Source organism: Phasianus colchicus, chromosome 10 (genome assembly GCF_987193195.1).
Source record: "Phasianus colchicus chromosome 10, bPhaCol1.hap1.1, whole genome shotgun sequence".
In the NCBI taxonomy this organism is placed as follows: Eukaryota; Metazoa; Chordata; class Aves; order Galliformes; family Phasianidae; genus Phasianus; species Phasianus colchicus.
Window position 1 is genome coordinate 16197763 of NC_143445.1, and position 20019 is coordinate 16217781.

General features: G+C 48.3%; 1 protein-coding gene across 3 annotated transcripts in view; it reads left to right on the plus strand.

Moving 5' to 3' along the window:
• The first annotated feature begins 4520 nt into the window (after positions 1-4520).
• Positions 4521-20019, plus strand: part of DIS3L2 (DIS3 like 3'-5' exoribonuclease 2) — a 164547-nt gene continuing 149048 nt past the window's right edge. For 2 of the 3 annotated variants that reach the window (XR_016469686.1, XM_031603497.2), the window contains exons 1-2: positions 4521-4675; positions 6437-7147. Coding sequence is in view for 2 of the 3 variants with exons in the window: in XM_031603497.2 (XP_031459357.2) it covers positions 6457-7147 (691 nt within the window). In the remaining variant the exon portion in view is untranslated. Of the gene's footprint in view, positions 4676-4871; positions 5006-6436; positions 7148-20019 lie in introns of those variants that run through there. The other variant, XM_090147458.1, reaches the window with a different exon arrangement.

Here is a 20019-nt window from a genome sequence, read left to right on the forward strand (position 1 = left end):
TTGTCCCGATGCTTGCAGACTCAGTTTTGGGGGCTGTGCTTTTAAAATCCAATTAGTGCTGTTATTCAAATCACCCTGCCCTTAACCAAAACCAGACCACATCCACCCGTGCTGTTTCACAGCAGCAAAAAGCTCTTGGGCGGGAGGGCGGGGGGCAGAAGGGATGGAGAAGGGGTTAAAAGCAACGAAACCTTTTGCTTTGTGGGATGGGGGCTTGGAAGCCTTTAACCCTTGGAGGGATGTGCTGTATGACCCCATGGCTGAGATCTGGCAGAACTCAGGACATGGGTGGATGATCTCCCCCCCAAAGCATAGGGGATGGCACTGTGCAGGTGGATGTGTCACCGTGTCACCATGCATGGCGACAGCACGGCTGTTCCTGTAGAAGTGCTGCCTGATCATGCAGGTGATTCCTGGGGGTCCTGTGTCCTTTAAGACCCTCTGGATCTCAGCAGAACTAGGGAGCCAGGTTTTGGGAACATCCTGCATCTCAGTGCTGATCTGGGGCTCGCTGCTCCGATTTGGGTTTCTGTGGCTGCCATGGGCCAAGGAGCAGCTCCCAGTGGAGGGAAGTACCACTGCAGCATGAGGATGATGCTGTGCTCCTTGCATGAGAAATCTGTGTCCACAACAGAGCAGACAATTACCCTCTGGCAGTCCCAAATAGCATTGCCCCAGAGCGAGCCGCAGGCTGGTGTCTGCCAAGGGACCTCTATGGAGGCTTTGATGTGACACAACAGCAAGTTTCATCAATTCACCTTGTTTTACAAGATTTCGGCTCTGGCCCTAGAGCAGAATAGGCAGCCCTGGTGACACAAGGTGCAGCCGACCCGTCTGGCTCCATGCAACTTGTCCCAGGGGAGGCTGCACGGCCACGTTTGGGGGAAACACCACCCCAAGGGGGTTGGGTGCTCAGAGATTCCTATCGCAGGACTGTGGGCACCTCCTCGCCCACTGGCCCGGGTTCTCCATGCCTGAAGTGCTGATGGCAGCCCTCGTCCTGTTTGAACATCCCCGGTGTTTATTTTGGATGGTTCTGCTGAATGAGGTATTACAGGAAACGCTAAGTGGTTTTACATTTCCCCTGTCTCCTTTGGGTCTAGGAGAGGGCTTAGGTCCAGGACACACACGTGTCCAACAGCCTCTCGTCCCCATCTGGGATTGGGATGAGCATCGGTTCTGATGAATGGGATGGGGACACACTGACTGCCAGCAAAGGATCCAAGGGAACATTCCAGTCTCCTCCCCAGCACCCTGGGCAGCAAGAGCATGGGGACAAAGGAAAACCCCAGGCAGAGAATACTGGTTCTTTGCTGGTGTTGGAGGCAGAGCCCAACACCATTTGGATTTGCCATGTCAAGGTACCTGGGATGCTCCAGCATCCTCCAGACTTCCTGGGCGTTTCTTTCCCAAGGACATGGCAGTGCTCCAGGGCTGGAGTGGGAACTTCTCAGACTTCTGTTTAATATATATATATAAAAAAAAAAAATAATTACAAGTTAGGCAATTAGGATGTGCTGAGAGCATACGCCATGAGTCTCCTAATGTGTCAGCTGTGGAGGATGTGAATTACATCGCCTCCAGCTGCCGGCAATGAACATAGGAGCAGGTTGTTGGGATTTTCCAACCTACATGCCACGTTATTCTTTGTCTTCCCTTTCCCAGATGCTGCTCTAAAAAAAAAGGGGGGAGGGGGACAGTTCTGGGAATATTTCATCTGCAGTAAAGCCCCAGCATCAGCCCCATACTGGTGGTTTTGGTGCTGAGCATTGCTTTGAGAATATCTGCAATGCTTTGAGCACTGCTTTGGCTCTTGGCCAAAGGATGGTGGCTTGGAATGGCTGTCACCACCACGCTTGTCCCAGAGAGTAGGAATGAGGCCACAGGGAACTGAGCCTCATCCAGAGACCATCCAAAGACCACGGTGGGGACAGACACCCAGCCCAGTCCCAATGTCCCCTTGGTACCACCCAATGTCCCCAGGGACATGTCAGTACCATGTCCTGATTGGTTGTGGATTGGACACCTCCTGGCTCAGACGAAGCCCTGAAGCTCCAGCTGCTCTGAGATGATTTCTGAGGAACTGCTGGGAAATCCCATTTGGCATCGGCCCACGGGGTAAAACCATGGGCGCACCGAGGGCTGAGATGGATGTGAGGGATGCGCGGAGCCACGTCCCTGCTGCTCTCATGGTTGCAGAGGTGAAAACCTGGGAATGGCTCCTCCTGGGGCCATGGTCTTGCTGGAGCCAAATCTGGGCATTCTGTCCTTATTTTGGCACGAGGCCTGGACATCTCCCATGGGGGGACTGAGGGCAGGAGCCAGTCCAGAGCTGTGGACGTGCGGGGCTTCACAGCCCCGACCTCCTGCAGCCAGGCAGAACAACAATGCAGGCTCGCACGGACATAATGGCCAGGGCTTGCTTGAGATACAAAAGCTCAGGGCTTTCACATGAGGTAATACTGATAAGTTACACTCTCATTCACCACTCTGTCTGCCAGCCGGCAGTAGAGCTGCCCTTCCCTGCTCGCCTTCGCTGGGACGTGCCCGGCCGCCGTGCTCTGCTGCTGCCTGATGGGAATGGGGCCGTGTCCTGCCCACACCCCAGCGCACCGGAACCCTGGGATTTATCACTCATAATTTCTCCGAGCATCCCTTCGAGGCTTCACCTTGCCTCTGGAATGGGTTCAGCCATCAGCAAGCGAAGAGGATGCTGAGGATGGAATTGGAAGGCATTCAAGAGGCAAAGCTTGAAGACCCCGACCCTGCTGCTTCACCCAACACATGGCTCTGGCTTTCCTCAATGTCCCCTTCAGCTCTTTCTCAGCTCTTGCCCTCTGGGGTCTGGGTATCCCTGGACAAACAGCCACTCTCCCCGGCCTCGGGGGAGCAGGAGACATTCCTGCATGTGCTGCTTTGTCTGAAGGAGACGGGAACCCACCCGTCCTGATCTTTGGTGATGTGTTTCCCAAGCAGAGGGCCAGAAGACTGGAGAAGCTGAAAGACAGGTGGGGCAAGACCATGATGGTTGTGACACAGTGAGCAGATGAGTATCTATTGAGGAGAGAGATGGCTTTTAGCTTATTTCTGGCTACACATCGTCTATCTTCTATCTCTCCCTGAGCCCTGCAGCTTGTGCCCTCAGGCATAGTGCCCACGCTGTAGCAATGGCAAATGATCATAGAATCAGAGAATTGTTATGGCTGGAAAAGACCTCAAAGATCACTTAGTCCAAGTAATGATGAGACTCTGGCCAAACTTTTCAGGTGCTGCTGCTATTGAGATATTTCCAAAAGAGCTCCGAGACCACAAACCCACAGCCCCACTTTGCTCAGGTGAGATTTGGGAAGCAGAACTGCTTGACTTTCACCCAGGGTTCCCTCCATGCATCACTCCGGGGCGGTCCTGTCCCCGTGGCCAGTCACCCCTGAGTAACACTGATGTAAATGAGCACAGGGTGGGCCTTTGCTCTAACAGCAGAGGAGCCAAAGCCTTTGTAAGATGATGAGCCACACGGTTTGCTCCTTGGCTGAGGTGCCGCAACACGTTGGTACAGCCACCAGTGAGTGCCCGGGGGGGAAGATGGTGAGATAATGGTGTGCTGTGGAAAAGCAAGCCAGGACACCGGGCTGGGCCTGCTGCTACAGGACCCCAGGGAATGAGAGTGCAGGAGAAAAATCTGCCCTTTGAGAAAGGCCGGGAGGCACCGCGGAGGGCTGTGAGGTGAGCGCTCGTCTCTGATTGACAGCTGTAAGGGCAGCAGAGAGAGAGGAGTGAGGCCTTTCTTTGCCAAGGGAACACTTGGGAACATCCCGTGTGAGGTTGTGGCTCGCAGATACCAAATGCCCCTGCTTCTCCCTGCCACGGTCCATCATCTCCTATGGAAGGAGCAGTGCGTGGTGAAGCTGTGGCAGCCAGCGGTGCCACCCGGTGCGCCAGGGAGCCGGGCCAAGCTGCCAGCTTGGCTCTGTCCCCACAGGGGTGATGAGGAGCGGAGCCACAGCGTGACTCAGTGGCATGGAAGGGAGCTGCCCGCACCACATGGCTTCACAGCAAGGGAGGCTGTGGGCTCCCATGACCCTCTGCCCCATCTGAAGGGATGGCATGGGCCAGCTCTGCGCTGCTGGGATGCTGGGATGCACTCTGCTAGCTGCTGTGCTGTTAGCAGAGTGCATGGCAATCGCTTTGCTCTGGCAGCAGCTGGGAGGAAGAGGGAAAACACAGAAAGGAGCTGCCCATGTGACGGCATGTCCCCTGGTGCCAGCTCCGGCTGGGAACGGCGTCCACCCTCTGTCTCTGGGGCCGGAGGACCATCAGCTGTGCTAACACAGAGGGATGCTCGCCTCCCTGCTGCGCGGCGCCCGCTGCCTTGATGGTGACATCCCAGCGCACGGGGAGATGTGACAGCCCTGCGGAAGGCATCTCTGCCTGCCGCTCTCGGCCCGCACAGCAAAAGCCCTCCGCTTCGGGACAGCTTCCCCGGCCAACCCAGAAGCCGGAGCCGGCGCTCTCTGCTCTGCACGTCTGCCATAGGAGCGTCCCGTTAGGCAGCTCCATCGAACGCTCCGCGCAGCGAGGCCTTGCGGGCCGTGCCGCGACCCGTAGCCGCTCCGACCCGGAAGCAGACGGCGGGCGTACGGACATTTAAACGGCGCGGAGCGGCGCGGCGCGGCCGGTGAGTGGGGGGCCGGGGCGGGCCCGGTGCGGAGCGGCGCCTTCGGGGGCTGAGCGGGGCCGGTCCGCAGCCTGGCGGCGCTCGGGTCCCGCGGGCAGCGCCGTCGTCGCCGCGGGTGGCGGTGGCCGAGGCCGCGCGTCGCGGTGTAGGGGCCCGGCCGTGCCGCCCGGCGGGGAACCGGCGCTGTTTGCTGCGCCTGGTGCTGCCGCGCGGGGACCGCCGGCCGTGGCTGTTGATGTCAGCGGCGGCAGGTGTTTGTTCTTTGTAGATAAAGATGGCAAACTCCCATCTGCCGGAACTGCTGCTCGGAGAGCTGCCGCCGCCGGCTTTGTGAGTGTTATCTGCCCCTATTGAACCGGCAGTTGGCGGGGTGACGTTAAAAGAGAGCTCGCTGCGGACCTCCCCGCGCGAGGGTTTTGTAACAGCCGGTCAGTGTGTTAGAGGAGCCCGGCTATTGGCCGGCACCGATGGAAAATCTTAGGAACGAGGATTGCAAACCACACAAAGAATTTTTCCTATTTATTCAGGGATTTTTAATTTTTGCTTTGCATTGTGCAGTCTGTTCGCATCCGTCCTCAATTACTTCAGCAAATCCCATCGCAGTGCGCTGCTTCCCTGGGAGGGTCAGAGCGGGGAGGAGGCAGCGCTGAACTCTGCCCTGCCACTGGGCTCGGAGGTGCAGAGAAAGGAGGGTTGAATGGGCAGTGTCCTTGTTTGAGTTTAAAGGCTGGTTTTGGTGGAGGAAAGGTGAGAGTGAGGCCTTGAAGTGTCAGCGTAACGGCTGGGGTGAAATTGAGCTGTTTGGATGCTTTAGAGGAAAAAAAGAGACCTTTTTAATGGAACCCTGCAGGATGCCATGGTTGCCCTGGTGAACAGCCCCATCGTGGTTTTCAGTTCCTCCTTGGTGGTAGATACAGCAGAAAGAAATCATCAATATTCCTGTCCAAGACAACAATATACCTGAGTAGTTTAGCAGTTTAATAGGTTGTTTTGCTCCAACAACTTACACTACAGCAGCTGAGGATTATAAGTTGATGTACTGAAGTCCCATGTTTGTGCTTGCAAAGGTGGAGAGATCATACGCTCTGTGGAGACCGATGCTGGATGGGGTGGCAGCCTCTCTTTACTGAGAATTAAGAGCTCTTGCAAGATACTGAGGTGTGCAAAGGAGTGTGTTTCATGTCAGTCACGGTGGGGCAAGTTTGTGGCTAGAAAGATGGACTGAAATGGTCAGTGTTGGTATTCAGAGCAGCTGTTCTATATAGTTCTGCAGTCTGTCACTGTGAAGGTGAGGTAACACGCAATATGTGTTCTTTACTCCAACCTGTAAGGACTCGGTTATTTCTGAAGGCTTGAAGTTGAACACAAGATTTTACTGCTGATGATCTCTGGACTGACACATCTGGTAGTCTTGTGAGCTACTCCCTTAATTTACCTGGTTGTCGAAAGGCAGGGAAGGGAGGATTAAAGGAATCAGTTTTGCAATGGAGGTGTGAGCACTGGGACAGAAGTCCTCGCTTCCTGTGGCACCTGGATTGTGGCCGCTCCTTGTTCACCACCAGTGGTTTGGTACAGGGCAGGTGTTAACGACACGGTGAAACCCTTTCCCCCAGTAGAGCAGTTAATCAAACTGGTATTTGTGAAAAGGTCAATATGTTCTCATTCAGTACGTTTGTGTCTTTAGCGTAGGTAATTATTTGACATTTTGTTTGAAGAAAATGACCCTCTTTTTTCCCCGTGTCTATTTATAACTCTTTGAAGTCTGGCCCTGTTACTGCACTATGGATCCATCAGGGCATGCAAGAAGTGCTCCTGCCCAAGGTGCCAAGGAAGGATTAAGCAAGCCCGCCATTCCCCAGAAGAACGCTTACGCTCGGCTTGTGCAAAAGCACCACAGCGGTCGGTTCCGGTCCTACATGAACCGAGTTGCACAGAAGATGCAGCTGGAAGAGAGCACATCCAATGAGCACAGCTCGGACCTGGAGCCACCCCTGCGGAGAGGGCTGGTGAAGGAAAACCTGGCCAGGAATGGATTGAACGTGCGCAGCTATTCCCCAGTCAGAGCATCTCACCTGGAACAGCCTGGAGGATTTGAGAACGATAAACCCCAAACCCTTTTCAACAGATGTCTTCATAGGAAAAATGCCAGCATTAACTCGGAAGGAGACTTGGAGGTGGAGGAAGACTGCTACGTACACCGGCACGGGGCTGCGGCTGACTCGTTAAACGTGAGTGATGCCATGGGTAGGCGAGTATCGACCGGCCTGAGACACAGCGCGGCTCTGCAGAAGTCTTCTGGTTCTGATGAAAAGGATGAGGAGGACATGTGGAGGAGGAAACATAAGAAACGAGGCAGGTGTCCTGCCAACACTGATATGGCAGCTGGACACTTGTCGACTGAGCACTTTAGTGGGGATGTGCTGGCAGCAAATGCCAGGAGAACCAGTCTCTTGTCTGCAGGTCAAGTCCAAGGTGAGTTCAAAGTAATGAACTGCTTTGTGCCTTTGCTGCAATTACCCTGGAATTGAATGCGATGTTTTAGCCATGAGTGAGTTAACAGGAGTCACTTCTACTCTGTCCAAATGAGTCAGCCCCTACTTACCTGTGGGTGGCTTCGTTCTGATTTACAAGTAAGCCATAGTCCATGTGCAAATGGCTTTGTGTGGAGCCAGCTTGGTGCTGGCAGGACCTCGTCCCCTGGCGTCAATTCTTTGTGGCTGTATTGCTTCCAGCACCAGCTCAGGACTAGGAGAGCCCAGTTTCTGTGATGTGCAGTCCAAATTAATAAGACTGCTGGATGCGAGCTGGCTCAAGGCAGAGGCACAGCTCCCCCTGCATCTCTTCTTTGGAGTGCTGGTTGGCCTCTGCAGAGCATCCGAGTCCGTCTGATGCTCAGCCTAGGGTGCCTGCATAATATCTAATCCCTGATACGGTATTGGCTGTAGTAAATCTTGCTGTTAGTAACAAAACAAACGACATCTTGCAGTAGTACAGTGAATGTCTCTTAAATGTGATGGTTAGGGCAAAAAGCCAACCAAGTTACAGGGATTAAAAAAAAAAATTGTTAAAACACTCCACAGCATTAACAAGCAACCAAAGCCAGGCAGTTTAAATTTCATCTTCCTATGTAATGGGTTAAAACTTCCTCTGAATAATATTTATGGCAAAATACTTGGATTGCCTGGTCTTATGAGCTACTATGGAGGAACTCATAAATGTCACTGCATTAAATTCTCTGTAATAAGTCTAAAAGAAATGGATTTCTCAGCTGGGTACAAGGGGCCTGAGGTCTGTCACAACTTTTGGATTGGAAATCAAGTATATGCTTAACTCAGTCACTTGCAAAACTACGCCCCATCACTCAAGGGTGGCAATGTGCTTTTTACAGAGCTTGCTAGATTCTCAAGGCTGCAGCAGTAGATTATGTGCTAAAGATGGTAAATTCTGATGTGTCCTTGCAAGGCAGATCATAATTAGAGATTAACACAAGCAGATTATGTTAATATTTGTAGATAACCCTGATTTTGGGGAGTGGTTTTTTTTGCATGCTTCATTGTAACACTTCTGTATTCATCATGCTAGGTTATTACAATAAACTTCATTGCCTTTTGCCTTTAGGGGTCTAATAGCTTTTGGAGAGTAGGGAAGAGCAGCCAACAGATTCCATGCTGATGTTAATTGAGACTAGTTAGCTTGTTGGTGTTAGGTGCTGTGCTTTACAGAAACTGAATCCAACACCATACAAGCTAATTGTGTGGGTACAGCAGGAGGTGTGAGATGCCTGCATGGAGCCATCCAAGCTGATCTGCATCAGGGCTGCTGCAGGCCTGGGCTCCCTTCTCTTCCTTCTAACTCACTGCCAGATGCTGAGGCAGTGAGAAGTTCTGCAGGAATGCAGGTTGTAAATCTCACCGACAGCAACGTTTTGTACGTGTACTGTCTGCAGCACCCTGAAGGATCGAGGTAAACTTCTAAAGCAACTCTAAAATTTGGCCTGAATCCATAAATGTGTTCGGTGCGGAACGTCGTGGATTTGTTTTGTTCATGGGGTGAACTTCAGTGGTTTGTTTGGGCATTGTTTCCTGATTCTTTGAAGCTGGTTTGGGATTTGTATCTTTCTGCTGTGGGAGAAGAGCGATGCTGTCACCCTTCCCAACCCTCGTGGAAGTCTTTCTGGTGTTAGGAAAGCAACAGCACCTGTCCAAAGAGGAAGTGTGAGAAAGCTGTATGTGGATTAGGAAGGCTGCTTACCGTGAGCGTAGGGATCCCAAGTGTCAAGGAAATGCATTTGCAAAAAGCATGTTCAGTGGGGAAGTCTGGAGAACCTACGATTGTAGCCACGAAAACTATAGGTGCCTGCGTGGATTTCAGTCTAACAGGAGTAGCCTGACTTTCAAAATTAAGCACCTGCAGTTCCTTCCCGCTTTTTGGGGAGGGAGGTTTACAGACCCTTTGAAAACTAGTTATTTATTTAGAAACTCAGTACAGAGACTGAGAGTAGAAAATGTTGGCCCTTGTGTTTGACCTCCCAGGTGGAAAACTCACCCTGTGGGGAAGATTATTGGAAAACTATTTACTTAAGTGACACCCTTCCTTTTCTTCCCCGTGCATAGCTGAGCCTGGTTACACTCCAGAACGCTTGCAGGGATGTAAAAACAGCTTCCTGGGGAGGAAAGAAATAGGAAAAAATAGATGTAATTTGATTCAGCTAAATGTCTTCTGTTTGCTTTGAGTACGTTTTAGCACTCCTGTCTCAGTGAAATGAAGGCTTTGCAATATGCGAGCACTTAGATATAAGATCTCAGACATCACAGTACTAGATTAATATTTTCCCACTTCAAAGCTTGCCTTTTTCCCTTGATGCTGATATAAGTCATATTACGTTGCGCAGGCAGGTGTCTGGTTTGATCAGTTTAAATCAAGACTTGTGTGGCAAGAATTGCTTCTGTCATAGCAGTGAGGCATATCATCTCTTCAGTAGTGACATTTCCTCACAAATTGACTCTGCTTGGGCTGTAGCATGCTTTCTGAAAGGCTCTTTGAGCTAATCTCAAAGCCCGGCGTCTCTCTTTGTATTGCTTTGTTTCATTGTCCTCGTCTTAACAGCTCTTCAGCTCAGATTTAGCTGTGACCCTAAAACTGAAAGTGCCACCGTGGAGGGCTGAAAATCCTCTTTGGGGCTCTGTGCAGCAAGGAGCTGGTCCCTGTTCATGTCCTTTTGGTGGTGCTGCAGTTGCTGTAAGATTGTGCGGATAAAGGGGAAAGCGAAGGGGTTTGTGTGGCTCCAGATGAGCACTGCTGAGCCCTGCAGCTCGCTGCCAGCAGTACTGTGCTGTCTGTGGGAAGCAGTGAAGAGCCCTGGCAGTGGTCTGCTAGTTCCAAGAGAGCCTCATCTTACATGGAGCCAAGCTGCCGAGGTAGGAATGCATTGAAATCATTCACTGGCTCTTCCAAAAAAGCACATCTTGTTTGGTTCTTCTCTTACCTTTCTCTGCTAACCTGCTGTGGTAGGACAAGAAGCTAAGACCCAGAGTCTGCATCTGGATGGCTGCCATACAGGAGAAGTAGATTTTAAGTTGTATGTACATCATTGTTGCCTCTGTCATTCTGTACTCTACGGTCCCCAGTCTTGGGGGGTAGAAGTAGATCTGTAGCAACTAATTGAGAAGCTGACTGTGACAGTCTCCTCTGTGGCACCTGTTGTTACAAAGTACTGGTCTGTCAATGCCCTGTCTAGCTGTACTGACATATTAACTGGAAAAAGTAATGAATGATAGGTGGAAAGGCTTCCTTAGGAGCTCGGATTTGTGTGAAATCGAGCAACATGTTTAAAATTTGATAATAGCACTGTCTTGGTGTGAGCTGTAATTAGCAAATGGAACCTGCCACTGAGCAGTGAAGATCCCTTGTCACAGCAGGCTGAAATGTTCTGTCACTCATCAGACTGGTTCCTTCTTTGCTGTTTGCTGTTTCTTTTCTTTGGACCTTTCCCCCCTCCTTCACTCGTGCTCAGCTGTGGATCCAGGCTTAGAGGTACAGCATCTGGCACTGTGCTGGTTGACGTCCTCAGAATCAGCATCTACTGCACAGCTCCTGCTGGCATCTTATATATATACCTTTTATATAAAAGTTCGTATAAAGTTTATATAAAAGTTCATGTGTCCTGTAAGATATTTCATTCGTTAGAGCTCCCTGAAACCAAAGCATTACTAGAGGCTTTGTAAAATCCTGGAATAACTGTGGGATGAAGAAGTTGAAAGAACGCTCTATAATGCACATGGATGTCGTGGATGCCATGTTTTCTTCTCTGTTCAGAGAAATTCAGAATCTTATGTGGCTGACTTATTTCTTCCTTGGTTAAGAGAGTTCTCTGCTCTGTCAGGATGCCCTTTACCTGCTTTTCTGCCTGTGGGGCTTTCATCACAGAGTCCTACCTCTGAGCACTATGTGGCTCTGTAGTTTTTCAGGCTGTACCACCAACTAATGTTGGTTCTTTGGGGAGCTTTTCTACCTCTCTGCTCCGAGTCCCCTGGGGTTGTGTGGAGCCTTAACGTATGCTGTCACCATCTGGTGTGTCCAAAGCTTGGGTTTGAACAACTCTCTGTTGTCCCTTGTCTGAAACATGTGACACAGCTGGGAACAGCACATGGCATTTGTTGTGAAGGATCTACAGGCTTCAGGAAGACAAAGCTGCATACAGACATGTTCTGCGGCTTGTTCCTCCTGCCTGCGTGACCTCTGTAAGCATAACTGTTGTAAAGCCTCCTGTTCTGAAGCTTCTTAAACTATGATAAAGCAGAAAATCACTCTGAAATGTCATTTTAAATTGTAACGTGTATAGATTTTCTTCTAATACAATTTCCTTGCTAGTTTTTTTCCCCCCCTCAATCTCCTATCCGTTAGGCTCGTTGTTTAAAATTTGGTTTTCATGAACAGAAAGTCTTTCATGAAGTCTCCTGAGTTGTTTTCTGGTTTTTGATCAAAGACTGTAAGGGTTTTCCCACTTCAATCCTGTTTGTTATCAGAATTTATTTTCAGGCAGGCTACTGACGTCTCTATCATAAAAGGCCTTTAAACCCCCTTTTCCCTGAGGATGGAAGCATGAACTCTTCCTGCAGCATCTGTCTGTCACATGGCTGCTACATGAAGCTTCGTCTTAAATATCTGTGGTGTGTCACTTCGCTGGTAAGGAGCTTAGATCAAGATGCCTGTTTTGTTTGAGACAGCAGGGTCTCGTTGCTTATTGGGTACGTGTGTTCTTCAGCCTATTTCTGAATGATTGTTGCTGTTGGTGCCTTCCTGAGTCTGCAGGGAAATCTGCAAAGGTGAGGGGCCTCCAAGTGTGGGATACAGCATGATCTTTGGGAACACCATCTCCCAACCAGACTATTTCAAAAGATGTCAGAAAATCCAGTACATGAGAGTGGGGTGGTTTTATTGATGCAGAAAGTTGGGTGGAGCAGGGTGCTTCTGCCCCTTTGAAGGCTGATTGCCATGAAATAGGTTCTATTGCAGGGCTGTATCTGTACTTCCTTGGGAAGAACACGAGCACCAGCTTTGCCAGGTACCCCCCTGAGGCTCCTCTTGCTAAAAGCTTTGCAGGGTTGTGATGTAGTAGAGCTCTCTTGCCCACCTGCCAGGGTCAGCATGGCCCCTGGGCAGGAGAAGCCAACTCTTGGGTAGCAAAGTGCTTTGCCTGAAATGGCATGAGATTTCTATGGCTCTCTGATTTGTCATGTGTCTGACATTTATTAGGCCAGTCTATGATACTTAACCAGTTTGGGCAGCTTCCACGAAGAAGGGTTTCTGGCAAGCAGGCTGGTGTTTAGCATCATAGCTTTAAAAAGAGTTGTTGCTGTCAGATGGAGTCGTGTTTGTGGCTGCAACCCTGACACTTGAGAGGTTCAGCATGGGTAAAGGAAACGTTCTGGGATGTTTTTCCTGTATGTTTGATGGGCACAGCTGGTCAAGAAATCCCAGAGGTTTTGCCTTTTCATCCTGCACTGCAGTAAGTGTTGTTTGTGTTTGTTCCTCAGGTTGAGCTCTGAAGGAAGAACCATAGCTTTTCCCTTCTTGCAAGGCAGAAGTAAAATAACGTTACCTTTAGTGACGAGTCTTCCAGCTCTTGTGTGGAGCAATTCAGTGCTTAAGAATGCTGCTATCTCCCTATCTGGCACCGATAAACATGAGCCAGCGACCGAGTAAAGGCTACAGAACCAGCTCAATAAATGGAGAATGCTGGTTGCTGTGGAAATCTTTTACATGTAGCAAATCTTGCCAAGCCCCATGTGACATCTGCGTGATGTTAATCATTGTAATAAGATATGGGAGAGGAGGGAAAGCTGAATTTACTGTATTGCCCCATCAGAGAAACACTTGAAAAATAGAATGCTCCTTTCTTTAATGGTTTAGCAACGTCATCACAAACATAAATTTCTGCATTGCTTTTGATAGGAAAAAATGCTGCATTCCCAAAGCTTGTGCAACTCTGTTTTTGGCTAGCATCAGCTGTAGTATGTGAGTTAATATCTGATGCGTCCTCTCCTGGGGAGATGAGGTCCTGCCTTGCAGTGGCTGTGGTTTTGGTGTGTGATCTCACAGCTCTGTCTGTGCCTGCCGACGGTTCACCTGCTTTTCTCAGAACTGTGTCTGTTCTTTTTCTGTCTTCATTCTCTGAGATCAGACCTTGATTGTGTAGCTCTGGTTACTGGGCCTGCCAGTGCGATGCCTGTCCAGAGAAACAATAGCTAGTCCAAGAATTGATGTAAATTTTTAATTAGTTTTAAACCCATAATGCAGCTTGTCATCAATTTATGTGAGCAAAGTCCTGTTGAGTTCCCTCAGTACCAGATTCTTTGCAAAAGGGTTTGATGATAGCTGTGTGGGTATTGATGGCAGCATGTTAGGATAATAAAATCACAGTGCGTGTGTAATGGCTTAAAAGCTGCTTAGCCGGGCTAATTAAATGCAGCTGTAAATTGAGAATGGTTACCAACAGGTATGGCTGGTTCCTACAGTGTTATGTTCTGCCCTGTTCCTTCAATAATCAGGAGGAAAACATGCAGGTATGGCTGAAATTTTTGTATCTTGGATGTCTCAGAGACAGCGGGGAGTGTTGAGTAATGGGGGCAGTTACTGGCAGCTGCCTGCATCACTTGGTGGACTGGGAGCAGGCAAAACAAAATTCATTTACTGGGCCTCCATGGAGCAGCACAGGGAGCCCAGCTTGGGAAGCAACAGCTTGGAAAAAAGTTTGGAGTTTTTGATGGATTAATCAGCTGAACATCTCCCTCCTGTGAAATGTGACCCAAAGGGTAATGTATGAGTATGGAAGCTGCAAGATGGAGTATGGGCTGCGTTTGTCTTCGGTGCAGCAGCAGCTTCTGGAGTGTTGTATCCTGCAGTGATGCCCTCTGTTTGGGGAGGATGGTGATGAATTGATGGATGCCCATAGGAGGGCCGCGAGGAAGATTAAAACGCTGGGAGCATGAGTGAATGATGTGAGGAACCCTGCTTTACTTATCAAAGAGATGCTAGGGGGAAGGGAGCTCTCATAAATTGCCTACATGGGGAACAGATGTTCCATAATAGGCTACTCAGTTGAGCGGATTATGATATAATGCATTTGAGGCTAAACAAATCCAGGCTTGAAATAAAGTGCAATTTAGCAGTGAGGGTAAATGACCGCTGGAACAGTTTTACCAAAGCTTGTGGTGTGTATGCTTTTACTGGCATATCTGAAAACCTTGATAACAAATTCTGTACGCACAAAGCATGCTGTGGCTCAAACAGGAGTGGATTTCAGAAAGCCCTCTGTCCTTTGCTCTCCATGAGGTCATCCAGCCCCACACCCCCATCACCTCTGTTGCTCAGATAGTCTCTGCAACGTCACCTTTGCTTCAAGTGCCAAGGTAGGACAAACATTGTGTCAGCTAAGTGCAATTCCTCTGCAGGCCCTGCTTGCTGTCTGCTGGTGCCCGGTGCTCCAACCTCTGCTCCTGGCCCTGTCCCTGGTGCTGGAGGCCACTTCCCACCTCAGGCCCCCAAAACCTGGTTCCATGTGCTTTGGAACTCACGGCCCCAACTCCTTCTTGTGGGGAAATCCAAGCTGCTGAGTGCACTTGAGTGGGGCAGGATGGAAAAGAAAATGTTGGGATCCACTGAGTAAAATAATGTTTTCAGTGACAAGAACAAAAATTTCCAAGGTGCTGATGGAAAATGTCAATGCATTGTCAACACATCTGTGAGCTGCAGCCCACAGATGTATGGGGCAGGTCATACCTTGGGACTACTTCTGGCTTTCTACAGATAAAAGCTGGCAGCAGTAGTGTGTTTTGTTTCATTCGTGTGTTTTTAAGGCACTTTTTCCACAACAGCACTAAGGACTACACGATGCGTACCTACTGGGTTGAATGGGCAGTATGGGCAATGATTCTTCAGCAGGTTGTCATATTCTGCTGCACAAAGGGTAACTTCAAGATATGTCTGAATCTAGAAACAGTTCTTTCATTTCTTCAGCTGTTAACATCTAGTGTGTTAGCTCCTCCTGTCAGGTGCCTTTCAAAGCATCTCGATTTCCTCTGATCTCCGAGCGATTTGCTTGAATCCCAGAGAAATCAAAGAGAACTTCAGCGGCATAATGTTTTTTAAGTATTTCTCTTGAAGTGTTGAACAAGCCTGTTCACATCAGGGCTGCTGGATAAGAGGTTTGGCGGAAGATAATTTGAGCAAAGGGAAGGATAGAGGTCAGGGTAGCAGCCCTGACCCACATCCTGGGGTAGGAGGGGAGGCCTGGGGGAGTGGAGGAGCACAGTCATCAGGCGGAGTAGGTGCTTAGGAGGTCACGAGCAGGGTGGAGCAGGTTCACAGAGAGTCCTGAAAACCAGCGGAGCTGCATCCCCTCCCTGACAACGCCGCTCTGCTGCTGCACGCAGCTGGAGCACAGTAACTATTTTGATAAACTTTTAGCCTATTGCTACTAAATGAGTTTCGTCACCAACCCCTAGTTCAGAGCCTGGAATGGTATCTTTGGCTCTTGTGCTCCTATAGTTTTCCTACAACACAATCCTTGATGAGGAATTGAATAAAATTGTGATTCCTGCCTACTGAAGGCAAAGTCTTGCAGGCATGAGGATGCATCAGAAGTGTTTTGCAGAGGAAGCATGCTGTTGCAGGCGCATGATCTTCGTGTTTGGAAGCAATTTCTACAGCATTGTTTTCCTCAACTGAAAGAGTTCATTTTGCATTTTTTTTTTTTCCTGAAGCATAGGCCCTTTCAGGAAGCCACAGTCAATGGAACCATTTCATTTTTCCTAGATCCATATTCAGATCTAAGCGCATGCAACACAACAGTTTTAACTGAGAATACACAGTTTAAAGCAGAGAAGGAGTGGCCGCATGAGCTTCCCACAGCTCTGTGCTGAGCTGGGTGTGGGTCTGGGAATGTGCTTCTGTCTCTGCTCTCTACTATCTATGTATTCCTGGACATGCCGCGTCACTTATTTACTGCCTCCATCTCGTAAGTGGGGATGTTTCCTCAATGACATACTCCAGTGACCAAATTCTGGGAGCCAACTGTAGGGGCACAGAAGCAGCTTGTGACCCTACAGACTTACTCAAGAGCCATGGCAATGAGTATTTCCCCATCCTGAGAGTCACTCTTGGACATCAAACTTTTCTGTGTGGATTTTGACGCTTTCTGCCAAAAGTGTTTGGAGTCACCCTTTCCAGAGATGCTAGATTTCTTCCTGGGTGCACAGATGAGTCCCAACCAGACGTCAACCCAGTGTGCAAACAGTTGTGTTCTCTAGAGGAACTGGTTGTTTGAGTTGCTTCTAAGATCATCTTTAAGAGGTGTGTGGGAAGGCTTTTGCTTTATGTGCTGTCATCTTGCTTTGTTTTATCTAGGCTATGGAAAATTATAGCTTGGGTTTATGCTGTGCTGGGCCCTGATGGCCCATCCTAATGTGTCAATTAGGGGAACTTGGTGGGCATGGGAGCTAGACCTGGAGCTGAATTTCAGTACACCTTCCTCTCAGTTCAGGATATTTGCATATAATTTACATTTTTTTTTATGAGTCCAGGCATTTAAGTGTAGGTCTGCGTTGTTTCTCCTCTTTGAATGACTGTTTAATTAACTTTAAACTTAATTACGCAATCTGCCATCTGCCTAAATCCCTACAGTGCCGTGATGTCACCCTCCTCTTCCACTTCTGCCACGATGCTCCTCTTCCTGGAAATTTGCCCTACTTTTAAATTGTTACGGTAATTTGAAATCACCTGCATCCTTAATTTTTTTCTGAGTAGATCCTAAAGTCATGTTGTAGGAAAGGTTTTTTATGATAAGGGTAGTGAGGCACTGACGTGGGTTGCCTGGGGTGGTGGTGGATGCCTCGTCCCTGGAGACACCAAAGGTCAGGCTGGATGGGTCTCTGAGCACCTGATGGAGCTGTAGGTGTCCCTGTTCAGTGCAGGGAGTTGGACCAGATGGCCTTTAAGGGTCCCTCCCAACTCAAATGGTTTTATGATTCTATGAACAGCCTGTAGCTCCGTGGTGCATTCCTGGATTTTTGGGGTTGTGGTACAGCACAGGGGTGTGGCAGAACCTTCAGTTAAGGATTATTTGAGTTTGTTTCATCAGAAAAGAATCTTTTTTATTTTCTTGTGATAAGGAGAATGTGCTCTCAGACTTTCTCGTAGACCACGGATTGAACACCCGAAGTACTGCCTGCCAGACTTATCTCTGCGGCAAGGAAACCTCAACGAACTGATAACATATCTCTAAGTCTTGACTTTCCATTCCTAAATTTCTAATGAATTCTTTCCTGTGACATCCTTATTTCTCTCGATTGCTTTGTCTTTAATCTCAGGCCGTCTACTTTATTTAACCTGTTTGCTCTGAGATAGTGTAAAATGCATTTGAGACGTTTCTGTTTGGCGGCCCTGAGTTCTGAACTCACGGGATTCCTGCTGAAGCTCCCAGCACAGGCTGCCATGGAGCTGAGCTCATGGGGAGCACGGGAGATGGGATTTGGTCCTGCTTATGTTCCTGAGCCATGAGCACAGAATTCTGCTTGAGCTATCTTCCAAGGAGTATCCTTTTTCTTCCTGGTACAGAACTCTTTCTCTGAACAGCTACACCAACAGCTGTCTGTGTTTTTCCTTCTAAAACAAAATAGAACAGAAAAAGTACTTGGCTGTTACCATTAGTGGGACATTTAATCTCTTAAATCCACAAAATGTTTTTGAAAACATAAATAGCTAGTTACTTGTGACCTGTCTACGACCAGCTTTTTATTGTCATTGCTCGCATTTGAGACGGCTTCACTGGTGTTTGTTGTTTTTGCCTGTGTGCAGTAACTTGATCCTACTTATTAGAGTAGTCATTTAAGTGCTTGGAGCTCTTGTTAGTCACTTTTGTATTATGGCACATACTGGATGTCTCTGGTGCATTAGGAATTAAAAACAATATAACAAGCATTTCAGCTTTTGAATTTTTAGATGAAATTTTCAGAAGCTCCCGAACAGCAGAATATGTCAAATAGCTTGTCCACTGCCTATTTTAGACCATGAGAGGGGAAGACGTGGGGATCCTAGCAAAACCTGCCTGATGTTAACACAGCTTCTACTGGCAAAGTATGCTTCTGTTAGTGGAGTTTATTTGACTTCGGAGAAACAAATGAGCCAGTTGCCTGGTACAACCACATCAACTATGTGCCTAGCTGGAGCTACCAGCCAGAAACTGCATCCCCCAAGCTGACAATTGTTCACTTGGGACGGGTCGTTCACGGGCTGGTAGCTGCCGTGCCTTCTGGTCAATGGGTGTATCCTCTGTGGTGTAGTAAGTGCATAGCTGGGCTGTCTTGAAGAGCTAAATGTCAGGGAACCTCTTGGAAGATTTGGAGGAAATTGGCTTAAGTCATTGAAATGTGTCAGCAATAAAGGGAAAGGTTGTAGGAATAGGGGCAAATATTTAGTAACCATGTGTCGAGGGTGTCTCATTAGCTGATAACAAATTGTTCTATTGCGTTTTATCAGTTCTGGGGATATGCTTCTGTTTCTCTTCACGCTTACGCTAACTGGATAAGCAGTGGTATTTCAAAGATTCCTTTGCACATCTAGATTGTGATCTAATGCTGGGAAGCAATGGGAAAAATCCCTTTAGCAATAGCAGAGCCAGCAGAAGGCCTGATGCCCAGTTGTGGGCTGATCATGGTAATTAGTAGAAGGAAGTATTTAGTGTTGAAAAAGTTCTTAACAATAGGGTTATAGTTCCTTCCAATGCTTTCAATGTTCTTTTGAGAAAAAGGAGCTGTGTTGGGGTGGCTTTCAGTGGGGAGAGATCCCTAGAGCTACAGGGCAGTGCCCAGATAGGACCCAGTTGTTGTGGTTCTGCCTGCACCAGGGGAGCTGGGGTAGGTACAAACCACACGGATGGGGATGCAGCTGGAAGCTCAGCTGGAGGTTGAAGTGCCAAGAGATCTGGTAGATGTCCTTCGGCAGGAGAGGGAGCAGAGAGGTATTCAGGGCTGGGTCAGCATGGACTGGTGCCTGACGGAGTGGTTGGCAATGCAGCCCATGGCAGGGGGTTGGAATGAGATGATCTTTGAGGTCCCTTCCAACCCAGGCCATTCTATAACTCCGTGGTGTCCAAGGAGTCACACGTGTGCTAATGGCAATTCAGTAAGAGATACGTTCCTTCTCTGCTGGTAGGAATCAAATAGCTTGCCATGTGTTAGCATGCAAACTGAAAATGTTTTATTTTTAGTCAGTCAAATTTAGGATCTCGGTCCTTTCTTATATAATCCTTTATGCAAATTTTAGTATAAAAATCAGACACTTTGGCCTTGCTAAGTTCATGATTAGTTACCATATTTGTTGATTTAGTTGTCCATCTAGTTGATCAACTGACTAATAGATACAAGTTTAATGAAATGCAGTAATTTTCCAAACGTAAACTATAGTGGTTTTCTGTGAATTATGTTGAAATAAGCTGATTTAAAGCATCTAATCTCCTTTCTTACTGTAAGGCAGATCAATTATTTTGGGAATCTGCTTGATTTTTTTTTTTTTTTCCCCACTGCACTTTAGCCTCCCTTCTGCTGCAGGTTTTATTTATTTTTATTTATTAAATCACTTTTATTAAGTATTTTAATGCCTAGAATGCATTATACTTTGTGTGACTTCTGCACGTTGCTCCTTATCCTAGAAGATTTTATCTTACAAATCATGCATCTATAGCAAAGTAAGAAAATGAAAACTCTTGCCACACCTGCTGTTGGAATAGTTTCATTAATTCTGTGATTGCAGTTATATCAGGGTATTCTGAATACACCCATGCTAGC